Below are 21,780 nucleotides of genomic sequence, written 5' to 3' on the forward strand. Positions count from 1 at the left end.
GAGTGCCTGGAGGTGGCTGTGTGGTATGAAGGGGATGGGCATTGTCACAACATGAGCAGGTGATTGCAATTAGCAGGGCCTCTTGAAATGCCTGGAATAATGGTTCTGGCACCGACATGTCTGACGGACACATCTCGGCTTTCAGTTGTCTCCCTGGGTGGCAGCTCTCGGGCCGATAACGAGCGTTCTCTCCAGTTTCAGAACTCTGCCGGGCACGCCTCGTCGCTCTGCCAGCCTGGCTGGGTGCCCGCGCCACTGAAACCCGAGCTCGGGAGCAGTCCCCGGTGCGGCAGGCAGGGCGGGGCGGCGCAGGTGTAACCCGACCGCTCAGCAGCGGGGACGGATTTCCACCGAGGCCTGAGTGACTGAAGGAGCGGAGAGATCTCCAGGGGAAATCTACCGAAGAGATCTCCAGGGGAAATCTGCAGGATCCCGGGCACGGATATTCAAGGTAAATTGTTCTGAGCAGAGAAAGGCGCAGCCTTCGAGGCGATCCCAGCGGCACGGGACAATTGCGCTATTAATCACATTAATTATATAATATTAATAAGCATCGGGAAGGCAGTCTCACAGTGCGTTTGTTACAGAAGCTCGTGCAGGTGGCTCATTCCTCATACTTAAATGCCATGTCATGTATGGCATATTTACAATTAATGAAAATGAATGCATTTTTGTCTTCATTCGGCACTGAGGTTGTCGCAGGGGTGGGCCCGTTGAAGATTCGTGCATGTCCTTGGCTGCAAGCCCTTGGCCGTGGCATGATACGTCTCAATTTTGATGTTTACCACTAACACACCAGTACTTCTGTTTTGTTTCCTTGGGACCAGGATGTAATATGATTCAAACAAATCTACGGCGCTTCTTTGGCACACAGCACACCTCTGATTGGAACTCTGCCATCAGCCGAATGACGTGCACGGAACTGGTTCCACCTCACGAGACACCGCATAGATGACGATTCTTCGAATGCTAGGGGAAGCACACGTTTCATCCAGTACGCTTTGACCTCAGATGACGTTAGGGTCGACACCTTGTCCTAGGCGCAGCTCTTCAGGAGTATCCTACTTCTTTCTGAGGGCAGGGACATCTTGAGGATTTTGGGGGCCCTCGGCCAAATGTATTTTGAGGGGCCCTGTTCGGGGCACCTTTGAATTAATGATCCAGTTTCAGCACTTTCATGCCCTCTTTGACCAGGTCCCTGACAGTGCACTGGCCCTTGTCCAAATTCGAAATGTGTATACATATAATATTCCGGGATAGTGATGTGTGTTTTCAATAGTGTAGCACAGCAGCAGCTCACTCACTACAATTAATGCAAATAGTCTCAGTGACACCATCCCATTTCTGTTTGGATCTAAAATAAGCTGTTTTTTAATGTTATATGAAACATAAAAACAACATTTCTCTGCAAAATGCCTGTAAAAACTCTCGCACATCAACCACATTAAAAATAAATTGAGGAAAACAGTATTTAAAATATGTGTTAAAGAATTATTCAAGGACTCCAGGGAAATACTGTGCAGAAAAGAGCTGGCTCTAACAGGGGGGCACCCTGAAAGGCTGGGGCCCCGGGCCAGTGCCCCTTTTTCCCCATGCCTCAAAATGTCTCTTCCTGAGGTTCACGGGTAGAGCAGTGAGTGGGGTGTAACCAGGGCTGCTTTGTGTTCCCCCCTGTGGCTTTCTGTCCTCTGAGATCAGTGATACCAAAGGCAGAGCCAGGGGTGGGGTGCCAAGCAGCAGCTACTGCTGACTACCCCTTAATGATGCCCATGAGATCCAGGCACACCATTACCTCCCCTGTCCCAGATTCTGATGGCAGTCAGAAGCGTATTACAACTTAAAGTTTTCGTAGAGAGGTAGGGTGGCACTCTTTGGGGTGTCAATAAGCACAGGGTACCCCCAACGTATTTAAGGGGCCCCCAACAGTTTGCGTAACATAGCTGCCTTCCCTGAATGTGCTGCTGCGGTTCAGGGTCCTGTGGTCGCTGTCAAGATCAAGGGGTGGCCAGCTTGGATTTTCTGCCCCAGTGATTGGAAGAGTCAGTGACTTCCCAATGCTTTCCCAGAGCCTTTTAAAACAAGCATTGGCATAGCCAATAGGTCTCGCCTTTGGGGCCTTATAAGTGTTTAGCCATGCAACAGTTGCATAACTAAATACTTATAAGGTCCCAAAAGCGAGACCTATTGCCTATGCCAAGTGGCCGTGTGGCCCCGAAAGTGAAAGGGATCACAATCGGGATCAAACATCAAAGCGGCCGTGCGTCCGCGAAAGTGAAAGTAATCGCGGCAAAAGCAGCGCGCGTGCCCGCGCACATGCACTCTAGGTTAGGCTGGCCTGGTAGCACTTTTTGGAGCCCTCTCAATAAGTCTCGCCAGACCAGCGCATGCGCTGGGTCAGGCGAGAGCTAAAAAAACATGTACTTGTTGAGTGTGTGGGGAGCACACAGTTCACAAGGCAACGCCTTGACTGGGTCATCATGCTCTTCTCCTCATCAACAATAGTAATTAATAGCACATTACTCTCTGCACCTTTTTATTTGTGGCTTACTCGATGCTGTTATTTCACGTTGTTATTAAACAAAGTTATTTAACCAAGACAAAAGGGACTAAATAAGTGATGTGCGATAACATTACAGTGAATAGGCCTTGTGAATATTAGCAGAGTTGTTTCCCTCGACAAAGTCATAACACGCAACCCATGAGGCGTATGAAGTGGTTTCTCACATCAATTAAAGTGTACTTTGATAATACCATGGAATTTGCATGTAGTTTTAATGCACCAATGCATATTTATTATTGCACTTGCTCCTAAAAAATAATTATGTTGTTTTAGGTACTTCCCGACATGCACAAAGAGTGCCAGCCAACCCCCCTCAAAAATACTGCCACCCCAATACATGTATAGCCTACGTAAAGGGTAACCATGTAATATGGTCAAATATTTCCTTCGAGGGGTTCTTGTGATGTCATAAATCATGAGGTTAAAGACCAAGGGGCATATCAGCAACAACCTGCGATAATTATCGATAAGCGCACTTAGCGCTAGGATAATTATCGCCAGCTATTGCTGGTTGATATCGCACAGATAGCGTGCTATCAGCAACGCTTATCTCAATTGCGATAAATAAACCAGCGATAGTTGCAAAAACGTACGATTATCGCTGGAAATCCAGGGATAAACGCACAGGGACAGGGGTTACCTTATTGATAGGGCTGGGTGGTCTCAGCCCTATAATCCACCACCCATTGGCTAACATTGTTTAGTCAAAGGAAAAGCAGGCGTAAAGAAACCTGCGATGAGCGCGGTTAGCGCTCCTTTTATCATCGCTGCACAGGTTAGCGTGCAGGTTGATAATAGGAGTAATGTTGCTTAGCGACATTTTCCTAGAAATATCTCTGCGTTACGCCCACTTTGCATCTCATTAGCGATGCAATGCTGGGTGTTGTTGTAACGGGTGCTAAGTCAGCAAAACACACGATAGCGTGTCTTTGCTGATAAGGTGATGAAATTATCCTCACTTTTCGCCCGAAAATGGACGCAAAAGCGGCGATAATTTCATGGCGCCGCCTTGATGATATGCCCTCAAGTGGTTTGTAAGAATCATAAGAACTCAGAAATGGGAATATACGGCTATATTGAATGCGTTATCCATTGTGTATTTTTTATATTACCCAAAATGTTTGTGACGGTTAGAGTGGAAACACAGTTTTCCTCAAAGTGCTGCCAATAATTGACATTCATTGGAATTAGAATTTTTCAGTTTACCTTCCGTTAACACATTGTTGATAAAATAATCGACAATCGAGTGGCCAGTGGACTGATGCAAGTCTGCGACTACGGAATTTACTGCAATATTATTGATTTAATTAATTTGCCACATAATTTGCACTATGTGTGGATTCCGGAAAATAATGTTTCTAGTTCAAATGGATGAAACTTATACTGCCAGAGAATATGCTACATAACTTGCTTTTTGGTCCCATAATTTAGATAACGTGGGGGCATATCAACAAGGGCCTTATCTCCGCTTTTTTGGCTTTAAAAGCCAAAAAAGCGGAGATAAAACTATCGCTCTATTTACAAGTGGGTGCTAACATGCATTAGCGCATGTTAGCACCCGTTTTCCCGACGCCTCGCTTTGCCTCACTAATGAGATGCAAAGTGGGCGTCACTGGGAAGTACTGCTTGTAAATTATCGCTATGGTGCACATCGCGATATTTACAAGGAGGACCACGCATTTTAGCAGACTTTCGTTTTTGGCGAAAACCGTGGTTTTCGCCAAAACTAACGTCTGCTAAACTGCTGACTTACCTATACTTTACATAGGGGTGGATTATGCTGATACGACCACAGGGACGTATCAGCAAGGTTATCTCCGTTTTCCATGGAACATCGCTGGAAAACCAGCGATGTTCCATGGAAAGCACCGCTATCGGTGGAATAATTATCGCCATTGCGCTATGCATTTTTAATACAGCGCTAGCATGGTGATAACATTAGTAATAAGTACACATTCACACACATATCACTATAGTCCAAAGGAACAATTCGAAGTAGTTACTATGTACAGGAATTGGATGTAAGAAAAGCATGGTTTCCTGTCTTGCATTGCATTGCATGAAACAATTACTTTACACAGGGAAACAACTCTCCTAAAAGACAGCAGGATTCCTCAATGTAATTTTGCCATTCAGCACAAATAGACACCCTTGCATCCTGGTTTTGGTTGAACATATGTTTTTTTAATTCATACACAAAAAAATTCCATGGCTTAAACTATACATGGAAATATGTTATTTATTACCATTGTTGAGGTGGGGAGGGGTGTAAAGATCCACTCGAGGCTTCATCTCTCTTGAGTCATCGCCCCTTCCCACCCTCAACAATGGTTTAAGTAACATATTACACTCTGCGCATCTGTATATACACCACTTATATGTGACGGGTTGTCCTCACACACCACCAGGTGTCATGCTTCATCACAGGACTCCCTATGCTCTTCAAAAACCTGTTTTGATGAAGAGCGAGCCTCCACCTTAAGGTCAGGTAGGCACTTCGCTATAGGAATGAATCTGTGACATAATAAATTAAAAACCAATATGATATGCCAGACTGACCTTTATATTTACATGGAATAAACACTTGATATTAAAAACCAACATGGGTCAAAGGAGAACTAGTACCCCATCACCACTCACACCGTCAACATGTTTCTGCCTGATGGCTCATGCGAGTCCATGGCATTCTTCAGGATGGTATCATGGAAAGCCTGCTTAGCACACACTCATGTGCACTCTACTATCAGTGTAGGGTTGACCTTTGTCGACCCTCTCAAATCTTAGACCTCCACTTGGAACCCAAATGTCGGGTCATCTGTGCCCCATATAGAAAGGGCTCATGAACCCCTGTAGTCACACATTTGTCAAGGTGCGTTCCTCTCCGTAAACCTACTGGCGTCTGCTCCTTCGTCCCGGTGAACGCACCTTGACGAATGTGTGACAAAGGTCAGCCCTACACTGATAGTGGCATGCACAGGGGAGTGTGCCATGCAGGGATCCTGTGTTTCCATCCTGAAGAATGCCACAGACTCGCATGAGCCATCGGCCAGAAGCATGTTGGTGTGAGTAGTGATGAGGTACTAGTTCTCCTTTTCCCCACGTTGGTTTTTAATATCAAGTGTTATTCCGCATAAATATAAAAGGTCAGTCTGGCATATCATATTGGTTTTTAATTTATCTATGTAACAGGTTCATTCCTATTCCGAAATGTCTACCTGACCTTCAGGTGTACGCCCGCTCTTTATCAAACTGGGTTTTTGAAGAGCGTGGTGAGTCCTATGACGAAGCATGATACCTGGTGGTGTGTGAGGACATCCGTCACATTTTTGTGTATGTTCAGAAATAGGCTGCTCTGAGGTGTAGCATTGATTGAAATACATTCTCAGGTGGCTCAGTTGTGTTTAAAACGTTTGTGACTGGAGGCCAGCTCACCCTTGAGGCTCCATCGCCTCTGGTTCCCAACCGTGGATAGAGTCCAGGGCTATTTGTGTTTTGATGATATACACCACTTATGCCATGACAGTGAAAATAAATGTGACTTCATAACATATTATGTAGAGCAAATCTAGTAACAAACACACATCCACACATGTATTACTTCAGTGCAAAGGTCACATTTGAATTATTATCACAGTAGAGCGCAATTGAGATTAAATAAATGACTTTTGACCATCTCGCAGATAGCATGTAGCAATTACTTTACTCAGGGACACACCTCTCCAAATAGTCACATGGTCTTGTCAATGTGATTTTACAGTACTGCACACATTGAATCCCTTTCATCCTGGCTGTCAATAAATACATTTTATTAAAGCAAATAAAGGTGAAAAATTACCATTGTGGAAGCCATATATGCAGATGTGTTGAGTATATTACACTATTTATTACCATTGTTAACGGAGGGGAAGGACACCATGAGTCGGGCATCCCCCCATTCAACAATGAAAATATATAACATATAACACATAATATATATATATATATATATATATATATCATATATATATATATATTCACTTAAAAAACCATAGGTTTCACACATGTTATAGTTAGCTGGACATTTCACTCGTAAAAAACCAATGAAATTCCCCCGTTATAGTTAGTGCAGGCAACTATAACTCACGCGACCGCAATCCTCTGCTGATGACGCCAGATATTACATCACTGTATATAGACACTTATTTACCCATGTCTTCTTCCATTAATCTTTAGCTATACATATATTACAAATATTTATTTTTCATAAAGACACATATGTCATCAGTGATGTAATATCTGACGTCATCAGCAGAGGATTGCGGTCGCGTGAGTTATAGTTGCCTGCACTAACTATAACGGGGGAATTTCATTGGTTTTTTACGAGTGAAATGTCCAGCTAACTATAACATGTGTGAAACCTATGGTTTTTTAAGTGAATTTGCAAGGTTTTTTAAATGCTAATTCGTAACTATAACGTGTATGAAACCTATTGTTTTTTCAGTGAATTTGTACGTTTTTTTAAATGCTAAGTTATGTATTTATTAAATTATTTTTTTTTCTGGTTTTTCACCGTGCGCGCACCGAGCACCCACGGTTCGCAGTGCGTGCCTTGCGCGTGCGGTGTGCGCACCTCGCGATTTTTTAAAAAAAAGAAACATTGTTTTTTTCTCCCTTGGGGGTCCTTCTGTGACCCCCTGACCAAGGCTAGGGGGTCAGGAACTGTCCACTCTGCCCCCTTTTCACGTTCTCCACCTTTTTTTTTCACCCCCTCAGACTGCGAGAGACAAAATGGCGGCCGACACTTCCTGGTTTCAACCGATTAGAATGTTTACCGACATCTAACAACCAATCAGAATTGCGCTCGCGCACGGCAGGGTGCGCGCACAGTGCGCGCACGGTGCGCGCGTATAGATATAGATATGCTTTTAAATGCTATTTTCTCAGGAAATACTGAACAGATTTACACCAGACCTATAAAAGGCACTTCCTTGACCTTATGGCTACCTCTCTGCCAAATTTCACGTAATTCTGTTCAGCCGTTCGGGCTGTAGCTGCGACTAAAGGTCCTATGGAAAAATGCATCGGGAAAACGCGTTTTGGGACCCCCCTTTTTCTCGGCCCCCGCTTGACGAATCACCCCGAGACTTTCAGGGTAGGAGCTGAACGGAGCGCCCCATTTGTTTTGAAAATTTCGCGAGGATTTGTCAACCGGCGCCAAAGTTATTCAAAATAGAATTTTGAGATTTCCTATGGAAACTAGGTTGTAACTATAACTATCTACTGGCGACTGCCAGTAGATAATATATATATATAGTATGTATACATATATGTATATTTATTATGTATATATATGTGTATATATATATATATAATATGTGTGTATATATATATATTATTTGTAATATGCTATATAGTTCCATTGTTGAATGTGGGGATGCCCAACTCATGATATATATATATATCACAATCCACCATCTTTCCACACGTCGAGTATATCATGGAAAACTCCTGAATTTGCAATGCAGATTTATTCACAAAGTATGTCTTCGCCAACGCATTTCGACCGTAGTCTTGATCACGGTTATGGCCAAAACACGTTGACGAATGTTTTCCATGATATCCTTGACATGTGGATGGTGGACTGTATTATTTTGGGTATCCGGAGCCCTCTGCAGACCGCGCCGCCCACTGAGCCGCCCCTGGACTCCAGCATCTATTGTGTATGTGTACATATATATCTTTCTATGTGTGTGTATATATATATATATGTATATATATTTTTTTTTTCTCAGCCCCTGCTTGACGAATCACCCCGAGACTTTCAGGGTAGGAGCTGAGCGGAGCGCCCAATTAGTTTTGAAAATTTCACGAAGATAAGTCAAACGGCGCCAAAGTTATTCAGAATAGAATTTTGAGATTTCCTATGGAAACTCGGTCCTAACTATAACTATCTACTGGCGTCCGCCAGTAGATAATATATATATATATATAAATATATATAAGGCGCGCAACACTCATTGGAATCAAAGGGCTTCAGCCCCCCCACAGCTTCCCGGGCACACACACAGCCGCACCCGAGTACTTCACAGGTCTTTAAAAGACCATTTGCTTGTAAATGAGGCTTTGTTGTTTTTTCACCCCTTCTGGAGCCCTTGCATATCCACTCTTAACTATTGCTGGAAGAGTCAGCCCTCCCCGAAATTGTTTCTTAGCCCCCACCCGAAATTTGGCTCTAGTTGCGCCCCAGATATAAATATTGCTGTGTATATATGTATAGTTCCACTGCAGGTGGTGGAATCATAAGCCGCCTTCATCAGAGGGTCCCTTGCATTCTTGATTACTCTTGACTCCTAGCCATCAGCAAGAAGGGCCATTTCCTGCCCTGTTCTCCCATCATTCGTTGGGCATCCTCGCCCTGGCTCCCAACCCATCACATCCTCTGCACTCCATGCAGTGACGTCACTCGCTCCCACCCTGGGTAATGGGATGCGGACTGCACCAGCTCTCTACAGTGCAGGCAGTGCCGAGGATGAGACAGCAGTTAATCTGCTCTAAAAATAACTCGCTTTCCTTGGGAATGATGCGAATCTGCGCATCCTCGCCGAGGACCCGGTGCGCGTGGATGTTCCGGGTGTTTGGAGCATGAGCTGTCCGAGGAGCACATGTGGGAGTGCGCCAGATGAAAACACACGTCCGCGCTGCAGGGCGAGTTAGTGCACCGAGGCAGAGGAGAGGAGAGCCGGCTCTGCTGAGAGCTGAGACAAGGCGCGCTCCTGGCCGGCGAGAGAGAGAGGAGTATTCTGCGCAGAGCACCGCAGCGCCGGGTGATCGCTGCCAAGGGTCGCTTCTCTGACGGACACAGCCTGCGCGCACAGGAGCAGAGGAGAAGCAGCCGCATTTCTTCCAGTCCCAGCCAAGGGCACCATGGCTGTTCAAGGGACGCTTGGTAGGTACCGCAGTCCACGGCGGAGCCAGGCCACTTAGCCTCCATCAATGGGCAACTGAAAGCAGCCAGGGCTAACGCTAGCACCGCACGTAGAATTCTATTCTCATTATAGTCTATTCTCATTATAGTCTATTCTCATTATATTATGTTCTCATTCTATTTCAGTTAACCTCTTTGTTGTTATACCAAATATCTATATTCCACACGTATGCAAGTTTAAACATTAATGTGGTTAGCTGCTTGTACAGTTCATCTGTATAATATTAAATCGCTAGCCTAGAACTTCGGCCGACACGTTAGCTAAATGAAGGCGTGCCCGTGACGCGCATCTCACTCCTTTCACAGCCAACAGACACACACGCTCCGTAAATAGCATTTTTGGCGGGGCCTTGGTTGTCCCCGGTGCATGTTGGACTGTATGTGTGGGCAATGGGATACATCTGTTCTCTGGAGGCTCTGCAGGGGTATTACAGATGCTCCACACTGCCCCGGGAGGCTGCAGTGGTCCTGAAGTAGGGGCACGCATGTCAAGAGCAGTCCATCTCCTAACCCGCAGCAGGGCTCGTGCCTCTAGGGCGCTTCCCGGTGTGTGAGGAGACACTCAGGCCAGCCAGGTTTCTCATGAATGTTGTTTCTTGTCAGCCGGGTGCGTGCACCCAGTCGCTCATCCTAACACATTTGCTATCGCCCTACGGAAATAGCCCAGCTGTTAACACCAGATAACGGAGAGCCAATGGCAGCATCAAGTTGTTTTTAAAAAAAAGGTCACCAAATTTCTTCGGCTCTTGTCCTTGATTAACTGTTTGTTGCCTATGTCTCTCGAATGCGAACCATTCTGTCCCCCACATACTCTCTCTTTTTCTTTCTGTTTTTTTTACACCAGGTCTCTCAGTGCCTAACCCCCCCCCCACACACACACACGCACAAGAGTCGTTTTCTCCCACTGTCTCTGTTTGTCTCTCTCTCTATGTTTTTCTTTCTCTTAAGTGCTTTTTACTGATTTTTGTTTTTCTCCTTCTTTCGCAATCTTCCTCTCTCTCTCTCTGTGTTTCTCCCTCCTTTGTTTTTTCTCACTGTCTCACTTTATTTTGTCTCTCTTATTTTTTTAATCACCGGCTCCTTCTCTCCATCTTTCTCTTTCCATGCTCCTTTGTCTCTGTTTTGCTCTATTTTGCTTTTCCTTTTTCCCACCTTTTATCTCTCACCCTTGCCCTGTCGTGTTTCATTTTGTTTATCTCTTTCTCTCCACATTTCTCCCTTCCTCGTTATTTCTTCCTTTATCTCACTATCTCGTCACAGCGTTAGGAGCCATAGCCACGTGGCCCGGCAGTGAACGTGTCGCTGGTGATTTGCCCGAGCAGCCCAATTTTCTAATTGCCAGCACACTCTGTAGACATACAGGGAAGTTTGTTTGAGCCACGTGATGAGATGCAGCAACATTCCATCGTGACTGGCACATTATTGCTGCACTAGTCACTTTACTTCTGACGCAATCGTGGAATGTGAAGAAGAAATAAGCATTGCGGTGCACAGTCGTCTTTCAGTTCCCTGTTTGCGGAAGTGCTGTTCTGTTTACATGCCCCTGCTGCTCACAGGGCACACTGGTTAAAAAATAACCGTTAGTTGACAGCACTGCCGACCTTGAGGCTACAGAGGGACAGGCACTCCATTCACTGCCCCAAGACGCCAGCAGTCCTTGCCAAGAAGCCCTTCAAAGCAAGCTGTGAAGCAATGGAGAGGAGTGATGCAACCCCCGTCAGCGGCGACAGCTCACTCGAGGCCCAGCAGACGCCATTCATCACTTGCTCGAAAACCGATCTGAATTATTGACAAGCGTTTTTGTAGGCGTTCTCAGAATAGATATGTTCGTACACAAAGTACATGTCCAGAGAACATCATATTCCATCTCTGAAGCAGCTCACTCACACGTAACCTGAGAAAACTAGACTAAGTGGCTTCAGGTGATGTCATGACTCAACACCCCGCGCTCCGGGTTCTAGTCACTTCCAGAAGGTAGGCTTTCACCGTTGTTATGTAACTGCAGTGGCACTGCTGTCTACCACGGTTCTAAATAATCTACAGAAAAGGAGTTGCATTAAACAGGGTGTGATAGTGTACTTTGAGGGGCAGGCGGAGAGGGGTGGTTTAATTTCCAATTAAAGGGTGTAGCAGAGCTTTAGACTTGGGAGACACCAGTCTGAGGAGTAGGAGGCAGAATCCTGTATCAAATGACAATAGCTTCAGCAGATGCAAAAATACTAAGAATTATGGCTCTTTCTAGGACTTTGGAATTTCAAGGCTTGGAGGTGACAATCTTGATCTTGTGCTGTCTTTGATGCGGGGCAATAGCAGGCTGGAGGCAAATGCACAGCGGCGCGTTTCCATGAGCCTTGAATAAAACAAGGCTGCAAGCTGTGCAAAGTTTCCACTGAGCCATCTGAGAGGCCAGAGAGTGGCACATGTCAAGTCCGCAAATGTCATAGCAGAGCAGTGGAAGATCACAGCGTTAACAGGTGTGAGGAACAAGTGGCGAAAGGAGAAGCAGTAGATTAATGTTCATGGGATTTGGCAAGCTGGTGTGATATCTGAGGCTGCCGCTCAAGACAGGCATGATTTTGTAATCAACGAAGCGGTGCGAAGAGTAAACAAGGGCAAATTCCAATGATGAGACCTCTATTTTAGGCTCGCTGTATGACTCATTCGATGACATTTAGCTAGGAACTTCAGAGAGGTAGGAGGATTTGAGAATGAAAAGATGAACCATGCAATGAGATAAGGCTTGGTAGTTTATGTATAATGGTGGTAACTGAAAGACGGAGAAGAGATAGGAGCGCTAAAGGTGCGAGGAAGTGGCATGAAAAACAGGAGGAGTGGAGATCCCTTGGGGATCGCTGCCAATGAGTGTATGTCAAAAGACTGATGCAAAAATGTCAACCTACAACAATATCAACGACAAATTATTGACTGGCTCAACATTATCAAGTTAAGCATACACACAGGAGCAGAGATTTATCGTTCTTTTCCTACCTTGACAATAGTTTGCAAGTTGCTATCTTGTAGTTGATACCTTTCCTGGTCTTTGTTTTGGTCACTATTTTGGGAGGTCCTCAGAAATATGTGAGAAGAATCAGACATGGACCATGCCTCCAACCCTGGGGAAGGAGAACAGTCTAAGATGCAAGCTCATTGGGTAGTTTGCGCATGGGAGAAAGTAGGTGAGAACAATGTGGTTATCTGTTGTTTGACACGTTTGCAGTGTAGAGAGAGTTAAGAAGGTTCCCTATGAAAGAGAGAAGCAATGACTCTAAATCTAAATGTGGGGGTTTTGTTTAAGTGTAAGGAACAACCCTGGGTGGGATGCACAGGGTAGTTATGGGTTTAGATCCAGTGTTTCATGAATGAGGCTTTAAGTTGTAGTGTCTCCAAGGAGACAGAAGAAAGTGAAAATCTTATGTGATTATGCTTACTGACCTGACTATAAACAAGGAAGCGGATGCCCTCAGAGAAGAACATGATATTATGGAGAGCTCCATCTGTGTTTCTGTGTGTGTTGGGGAATTTGTTGATGAGATCCTTCCTGTCATTGTACCCACAATAGGTTTGTTTTCACTGTGCAATCACCATGACTGTGTGGTATCTGATAAATGAGGGACGGTCTGTTTAGTTTAGCTTAGCACCTGATTGTTATTATTTAGTCAGTCTATTCATTAAACTTTGCAAATCTAGGTGTCACTCTACATTGGGCATTCTCCGCTTCCCAGCATTATTATTCTGCTCCTTTCCTTGTGTCAAAGACATGTCTTATGGTCAGTTTCTAAGAGCTTTATGTACAAATATTGGAATCTCACTGAGCAGGGCACGATAGACAAGATTTCCAAAATTATTTCCATCCCATGGATATTTCTAGAGTGATGTGTTCACTTCAGGCCAGATGTACATAGTTTTTTTAGGTCTCAAACGGACAGATTTGAAGAATGGGCCATTTACGACTGGATAAAATCATTTTGAAATGTACAAAGCTCTATTTTGCATTTTGGTAACCTATTACCGAATCCCAAAATGGGTTTGAGATCTGTATTTGGAGGGGCATGTTAAGGGCCACCCTTCCTAATAGCGACTCGCAATGGTATGTGAGAACGTTTTGCGATCGAAATAAGGTTGCAAAACATTTGCATTTTACCACATACTTCAAGTAGGGAGTAACCCATTCGCAAACGAGAAGGGGTCCCCAAGGGACCGCTTCATCTTTGTGAATGACTGTAAAAACGTTTACTCCTAAAGAATGAAAAGTTTACATTTTTGTTTTAAAATGCATCCTGTTTTAGTTTAAGGAAAACAGGCTTCATTAAAAAAAAACTAAAAATATTGCTTTATTTAAAAGCAATCACAGACATGGTGGTCTGCTGACCCCAACAGGCCATCACCCCTGTGATTTTAGAGATTCCCAAAGGGTCACAAATTGCAATCTACCTCATGAATATTAATGAGGTAGGCCTAATTGTGACCCAATGGGAATCGCAAAATGTGTCAAAGACACATCAGTACATGGATGTTTGTGATTCTCAATTAGTGAATCGCAGAAATCAGGAATTTGGGAATCGCAAAGCCAACCCTATGTACTTCCGGACCTTCATTCCTTACCAAACCTAATACACTTGACTCCTAAGTGGCAAGCTGTAGAGAGAGTTGGTTTGAAGGAAACCATATGTGGATGACAAGGGTAGGTTTTATATAACTGAAGCAGACCTCTTCCATTTGTGCTCCGAAAAAGGGAATGCAGCTTTCGAGCTTGATAAGAAAGAGTTGTCTTAGGAAGAGTATAAAAGAGTATACAATTGATCAAAGATCAAGCTATGGTGCCCTTCCAGATTCACATCAAAAGTGTGCAGCACTGAGTTCTGCAATTCCTAAAATCTAATTTTTATGATAACTTGTCAATTAAACACTTGACTGATCAGTTGGGCCAGTTATAAAAAATCACTGTGGAAAAGCTAAAAAACATCTGCCATTGTTTACAAATGGATAGTGCTCTATTCCAAGCATTCTGCAAGTTAATCTTTCTTTGAATTGTTTTTAAATGTTGTGGGTTTTCAATATTAATGAACAACGTTATGTCCAGAAAAACTTTAATACTTTTGAGTGAAGCAAGGTCGGGATGATTATGTGGAGTTCTTAGTTAGGGTGATTCTGCTCTGCTGTCGCACTATAAAGGAATACGTCACAACACCTTCCCAGGCTCATGGCTTAGAGCCGGCTTCTTCAACGAGTAGTTTGTGACCTACAGGTAGCTGTCCAGCTATGTGTAAGTAGCTCTCCTGTGTCCAATTCAGCCTTCTAAATTAGACGTTTTTACTTGGCTAAATTAATATATTTATACCTAGATTGAAAACTGTGTATTCAAGACGAAAATGTGTGTTTTCAGAATTCGGAGAGAAATCGCTGAATTTCCAAATAACATTTAAAGCTGATATTCGAGAGATAAATCATGTGACATTGGGGAAATGTATTACTAATATTACTTAGGTGGCAGGGGCATTACATACATGTTATGTATAAGCAATATAAAGCATGCCAAATTGACAAAGGCTTTTGTACATTATTGCAGGCAACCCTGCTTGATTCACTGAGATGATCACTGCTGGTAATGTTGCAAGTGGTGGCCACTAATATAATTGTCTGATGTCACCACTACTACAACACTAATGATATTAGTAGCTCATGATGATTTTAATTGATCATAAGTAGCTCTTAATACAGAAAAGGTTGGAGACCCTTGGCTTAGTGTGTCTTGTATGTACAGTATGATGAACCGTACACAAACACACAAGATGAATGGATGACAGAGCAAAGCAGAGAGGTGGTTTGAGTGGTAAGAGACAATAGCGGGACAATGGAACTAGTCAGGATGGGAGGAGGGAAATGTAGTAGTAAACTAACCCCTAAAGCAGGTGGAGAGCTCTCTGATGGAGCAATGGCATAATTGAAAAACATAACACAGATGATAGAGAATGGAGAACACTGAGATCAACTTGCAATTATTTTAATGGTCTTTTTAATATATTTGATAGAGCAAATTCGTTTTTTTTGTCATCGGATTCAGTTGTATGGGAGGAATGGAATGGTCTAGGCAAAACAAACTTTTTGTGTATGAACTTGATCATGGTAATTGTAACATGAGATGTTTTACTTGATAAATATTATGACTGAACGTGGGGTATGGTCTGTTCACATATTTTGAGCGTTTGTTGAATATAGAGCCAATGAGGTGATTGAGGTTGTAGTTTCACTAATAGATCATATGTTTTGTTTGGATATTTTGAGGAAGTTTAGCTGCCGTGTGAACTTTTGATGTTACTATTGAGCTGGAATTGGGAGAGAGGTGAAGAATCTGATAAAAAAGGCAAAGTACACCCGTGATATTGGCCTCGGGTGGAAGGGAGAGCCTAGTATTGTTGAGACGCGGCACCCAGTAAGTTCATTTAAAGTTATAGTAAAGCCATAGGGTGGGTAAAAGAAGATACCTACAACATATGTTATAAGAAGATGTGAGAGGTGAGTGTTGAGCAGAAGCAGGAGAGCCAGCACTGATATTAAAGCCTGCTGAGATGATTCAAGTACAGTAAGGATGGTTCACATTGGTAAATGAGCTTCAGAGTTAGATAAGAAGCTTCTAAAAAGTGTAATGGAAAACTCTGTACAATTCCCCTTCACAATATTTGTAGGAAACTAGGATCTGCTTTCATGGTTACCCCCACTTTTTGCTGGTGTCATTCTGTATCTCTGACTAGTCTGACTGTGATCCTACTAATCAGGACCCCAGTCTCTGTGCTTCCTCTCTAAATTTGACATGGTGAGTACTTAGACACCCCCCCAGATTGGCTACTGGTGTGCACTTGTAAGTCCCTACTGTTTGGTACTAAGGTACCCAGGGCAGAAGTACACCAGGGGTCACCCATGGGCTGACGCATGTATTATGCCACCTATGGGAGACAACTCAAATTGTGACTCCAGGCCTGCAATTGCAGCCTGTGTACGCTGGTGCTAGCACCACTTACGACAGATATAAGTTTACACTTAAAACCTATAAGTCACCCCTAAGGCAGGCCTTTGAATCCTGAAAGCAGAGCTCTTGGTTATAAGTGTGAGGGTGCCCCTGTATGAGCAGGACAACCCTACAATCTTCGGAGTCCATTCTCCAGGGTTGTAAGTGCATCAACCATTACGATACATAAAGCGGCGGTGCATTCTTACTCAAAGCTAATTCTAAACTGGTTGTAACAAACCCTGGCGTGTTTGGTATCACACATGTTGGAATCATACCCCAACACCGTAAATGGTGTTGGAGGTATGATTCCATACACTGTGAGGCCCCTCAGGGAAGACCACAGTGCTCACGGTACCAGTCTTCCAGAGTCTGACAGCAAGCTCTGGCTGCTCCGACCACAGACACGATTCTGCCCTCCTGCTGCTGAGCCAAGATCAAGCAGGGGAAGGCAGGACAATAGGTTTTCTGTCACAGGGAAGTGCAACAAACTCCCAGACCGAACGTAGTGTATTGGGCTGGGGTTGGGGGCGCTTACCAGCACCACTAGACTGCTTTGAAGGGCACATTTGGTGCCCTCCTTACATACTCCAGTTGGAACCAGTTCAGGGAGCCATGGCTCCCACTCTTGCACGAAACTGGACAAAGGACATTGAATTATCCTCCCCACTGTCCAGCCCCTCCTCTGAGAAGGACCCCTGAATCGCCACAACTCTCGCTTTAGGGTACTTAAGGGCTTACCTGTGGGTGGTTCTAGAGATTCATTGTGGGACAAGATTCAGATCTGAAACCACTTCATCTTCAACCATTTGGGCACTTTAGACTTCGTTGGACTTCACTTCGGGAACCGATATTGCACCGGGAGGACTCCTGCTGCTCCTGGTTTTGTGGTCCTTCCAGTCTTCTGCATTGTCTGTGCCTGTGCTCTATACTGGTTCTTAACCAGGCCTGTGGACATCCAAGAAACCCAAAGGAATCTCCTTTGGAGTGAAGGTGTCACCGCCCTGCATCTGCAGGCACTGCAACAAAGCTGACTGGTCTGCTTTTCCTGAGCTCCCACAGACTCTGAAAATTTCAGCAACACAGGTCATAGCTCTGGAACTCCCTTCAAGCCTGCACTGTCTTCACAGCAAGTTTGAAGCCAATATCCCTCGTCAGAACTGATGGAGAAGTACCCCTGTGCACCGCATTCACTTGCCATTGCCAAGGCTTGTTGACTCTCTTCTCCAGAGATCTTCAGGCTTCAAGAAGCTCCAGCCCCAAGCTTCTCTTGTTACCAAGATCTTTGTCCTCACCACATCCCCTGCATCGTGGGTCTTCATCATTGGTGAGCTGCTCGAGGTCCTCTTGCGACTCCTGTGCCTTTGACCCGTGGTTCCTCTTGAGGGTCTTCTTTGGCTCCAGTGGGCTCCGCTATTTGCTCGAGGCCTACTCTGACTTACCTGCACTTGGTGAGTCCCTTGGACATTGCTGGTCCCAACACTGGACCTTTTTCATTTGCCATGTCTGTTGCCGCTGCCAAGGCTTGTTGGTGCTCACACTGGACACCGACCACCTGGCCCTTGACATCCGACGTGGTTCAGCTTGTGAATGGCTTCTGGTCTTCCACAGTGTCACCTGGTCCGCACAGATACAGCACCCAGGTCATCATCAACTCCTGCTTTGTCCAGCATCGGTGGGCATTCATCTTCCGTGCCTCCTGGTCACTCCTGAGTGGCATAGACTCTGTCCCCTCTGCTTGCAGGTACCTCTCATCCTTAATCCATCCTTGGGTTCCACAGGACTCTTTTAGCTTCTTTGCCAGTGGCAGAAAGTCCTCCAGTGTGGTCTATGGCGGTTTCCAACGTCACTTCGCACATATGCAGCCGGCTTCCCTGGTGTAGGTATCCTGGTTCCCGGGGTATCCACGGGTGGGGTGACTCTCCAACCTTCCATCTTCCATGGGCTTTCTTCAGGGTACTCTGGGAAGGGTCCTTCTTCTTAAAAACTGCAACCGCAACTTCCCTATCGACCTGTGTGGATCATGCGGTCGTGTTCCCACTCTGCACAGGGCGTCTGTGGTGTGCCTGGGTACTTACCATGGGTAGTTCCTTGGGTCCCCAACACTTCTATGTCTTCTGGGTCCAGTCTCCACTTAAGTCACATTCCACTTTCTTAGTATATGGTCGGGTCTCCCCCTTGAGACCACTGTGTATTTATGCTACTTACGTGTTCTATTACTGAAGTATTGTGTGTATTGTGATTATATCTCATTGAAGGAGATATTGCAATGTGTTAATGAGTGTTTATAATAATTACATATTTTTATAACGACACTGTGTAGTTCTTTTTCACTTAACCTGCACTACATGATTAGTTCTGGTAAACACAAACAGCTTTACACTCCTTCTGGACTAAGCCTGAAGGCTGCTCTCCAAAGCTACCACTTGGAGAGCTTTCTAATGTTGTCTAAGACCACTAAAATCACCATACGTGTTGCCTGGTTTAGTGCAGGGTGCCCCACATACATAATTAAGCACCATATACTAAGCCAGCCTCCTACAATAGTATTAAAAGGAACAGGTATCAGAGGGATATTAGTGGGTGAGGTAAGTGTTTCAAGAGCTACCCCAAGGACTGCACTCACTTGCAATTCTGATGTTTGCCACAGTGGTGATTTGAAGCATCTCTGTAGCACAAATGTCAAGCAGTGTGCAAGCAGTAAAAATGATTGATAACCCAATTACCGCACATTTTACAGTTTGTGCACAATATGAGTTATGCAGTATGACTGCATCAAAGGAAGGATGCATGTGTTGTCCTCTGATCAACATAAAAAAAGGCTGGTGGAAACAAGATTGAAAAAATGCAATAACATGAGAATTAACCATATTACACCTTATATTTTCAGTGAGATGCAAAATCAGGAGATAATACCAGGTGATAACACGCCTAACATTACATTTTTATAACATTTAATAATTTCCAGTAGGACAGAGATTTTTTTGATCAATGTAACCGATATTTACTTTCTATGAAATAGCTAATGTTCTTTCTTTATGTGTTCCTTTATCCTCTTTGTAGCTTCTTTTTTGGTAGTAGTCTACAACATTTTTCCTTTCAGGAACGTGCAATCAACCTAACACCGTGCATTCCTCACTCTTTGAATTATGTGGGTTTTTATCAATGCAATCCTTGCATACCTCCAGCAACTCCCTTGAATAGAACTTGAACTTTGCCCACTCTCTTTAAGGGTAAGACTCGGAGTCTGCCTCAGTTACATCTGACTGAACAGGATATGCGCTGTAACACTTGAAGGGTATTTTGCCACTTCCTCAACTCAGCTTGGCGGTTAGATTTCTTACATGTCTCATGAGAATGCACCTCCAGTACCCACATCCTCATTTGTTACAAGCAGCCGCGGTCGGTAGTAGGAGTAACTGCAGGGCGGTGACGTGGGGAGGGGGAGGGGCAGGGTGGGGGGTAGTAAACTATGGATTCCGGAGGTTTACAGGTAAGTTAAAATATAAATTAATAAAACGAATTTCGTTGCGTGCAAATTCGTTTTATTAATTTATATGTTAACTTACCTGTAAACCTCCGGAATCCATAGTTTACTACCCCCCACCCTGCCCCTCCCCCTCCCCACGTCACCGCCCTGCAGTTACTCCTACTACCGACCGCGGCTGGTTACAAGCCATGCGCAGGGACAATACATTCAGTTCGGGCCTGTTCAGTAGCGCAGGGCAGACAAGTGTTACTGGGCCCTAACTGTTTTAGATGAGTTTGTCTCTGGTCTACCCTACTGTGGATCTGCAAACTCTCAGAGTAGAGAGCAGTCACAGACTTCCCAGAGAGGTGGTGTGGGGAGCAAGAGCGCAGAACTCAACAGTCAACCAACAGACAGTATAATGTTCAGTTCAGTCCAGTGCTTATCTTTTATGACAAAATAAAATACTTTTTCACACAGCAGAACTAAATTCAAACCCAATGAATGGAAAACACATACAGGGTTGAAAACTATGTTGTGATAGACAGTGAGATGCTACACCCACTGCTTCCCTGTGTCCTAATGCAATCCCCTGTTTTGTATCTTTAAGGGTTCTAGGCAAGGATAAGGCACAGGTAGCTTAACGTCTCTCACAGGTTAATTGCACACCTTCATTTCAATGTCTCTTTACCCATTCTTGGCAAAAAGAACTAGCAAGATCAAGAGACCCATCTGCACATGTTCCGCCTTTAGTCCCTCATGCAGGCTAGGCTTCATGTTGTTACAGTTCGGCTTCTATAGCAGTTCAAGCAATGCAGTTGGAGCGATCTGGCTCCTGCCCTCATGGGAACTCTCCAGTGTGGACCATGCCAGTAGCCTTGCTCAGGATGATGATCTTGGAAGTAATCAGGAGCAAGCTTGTGTAGCAATATTCAGCCTCAGCAGTGGGAGTTGTCCTGACGTGCTATGGCGACATCATGCCCTGACAGTTGCAGCCACAGGGCCGATTAGGGCTTCTCACTCAACAGTGCTTTTGTTACCACGCCAATAGAGGCATCGCCAGTCTTTCAGACTGCAGCATCTGATAGATGGCACAAGTCAATGTAACTTACACAGAGACTGGCCAAAGCGACCAGGTGACCCCTTCGTGACACAGCTGACTCCTTGTTCCATGCTCTACTGAAAGTTAACTTTCTCTGGGCCATTCTCATGTTGGGAACGTTCTGGGCTTCTCCTCCGGGCCAGTTTCTGTTCCTGCAGGGCCATACACACTTCTTCCCTCTCTCAGTCGGCGGGAATACTTCTGGACACTTCAGCTCCTCCTGCATAAAATGTAAACTTTAGGTTATGTGCCGTAGGAGAGTAGGATCTGCACTTATGTTGCCCCCACTTTTTTTCTGAATGATACACTGGTTTCGGCTATAGTCTGGCTGGGTCCCTGCTAATCAGGGCCCCAGTCTCTCTGTTCTCTCTAAACAACTTGGTGTGCATATTAGATGCACTAGTGATTGGATACTGTGGTACCTTATGAGCCCCTAGTATATGGTACCTTAGGTACCTAGGGCATAGGTACTTCACAGGCCTACCAGGGGCTGAAGCATGTATTATGCCACCCCTGGGAAGCAGACTAAATCTGACACCGCAGGCCTGCTACTGCAGCCTGGGTGAGGTAGTGTTAGCACTCCTCACTGAGGTATAGGTTCCTATATCTCACCATACACACACATATAAACCTATCAGCCACCCCTATGGCAGGCCCTATCAATCCTGAGGGCAGGGTGCTT

General features: G+C 44.7%; 1 protein-coding gene across 3 annotated transcripts in view; it reads left to right on the top strand.

Moving 5' to 3' along the window:
- The first annotated feature begins 236 nt into the window (after positions 1-236).
- AMPD3 (adenosine monophosphate deaminase 3) overlaps positions 237-21,780 on the top strand; it is a 108,633-nt gene continuing 87,089 nt past the window's right edge. The window contains exon 1 of one of the 3 annotated variants that reach the window (XM_085648174.1): positions 237-451. Coding sequence is in view for 1 of the 3 variants with exons in the window: in XM_085648173.1 (XP_085504299.1) it covers positions 9,464-9,485 (22 nt within the window). In the remaining 2 variants the exon portion in view is untranslated. Of the gene's footprint in view, positions 452-9,043; positions 9,486-11,369; positions 11,499-21,780 lie in introns of those variants that run through there. The other 2 variants (XM_085648173.1, XM_085648175.1) reach the window with 2 other exon arrangements.

This window comes from Triturus cristatus, chromosome 3_2 (genome assembly GCF_964204655.1).
Source record: "Triturus cristatus chromosome 3_2, aTriCri1.1, whole genome shotgun sequence".
Lineage (NCBI taxonomy): Eukaryota > Metazoa > Chordata > Amphibia > Caudata > Salamandridae > Triturus > Triturus cristatus.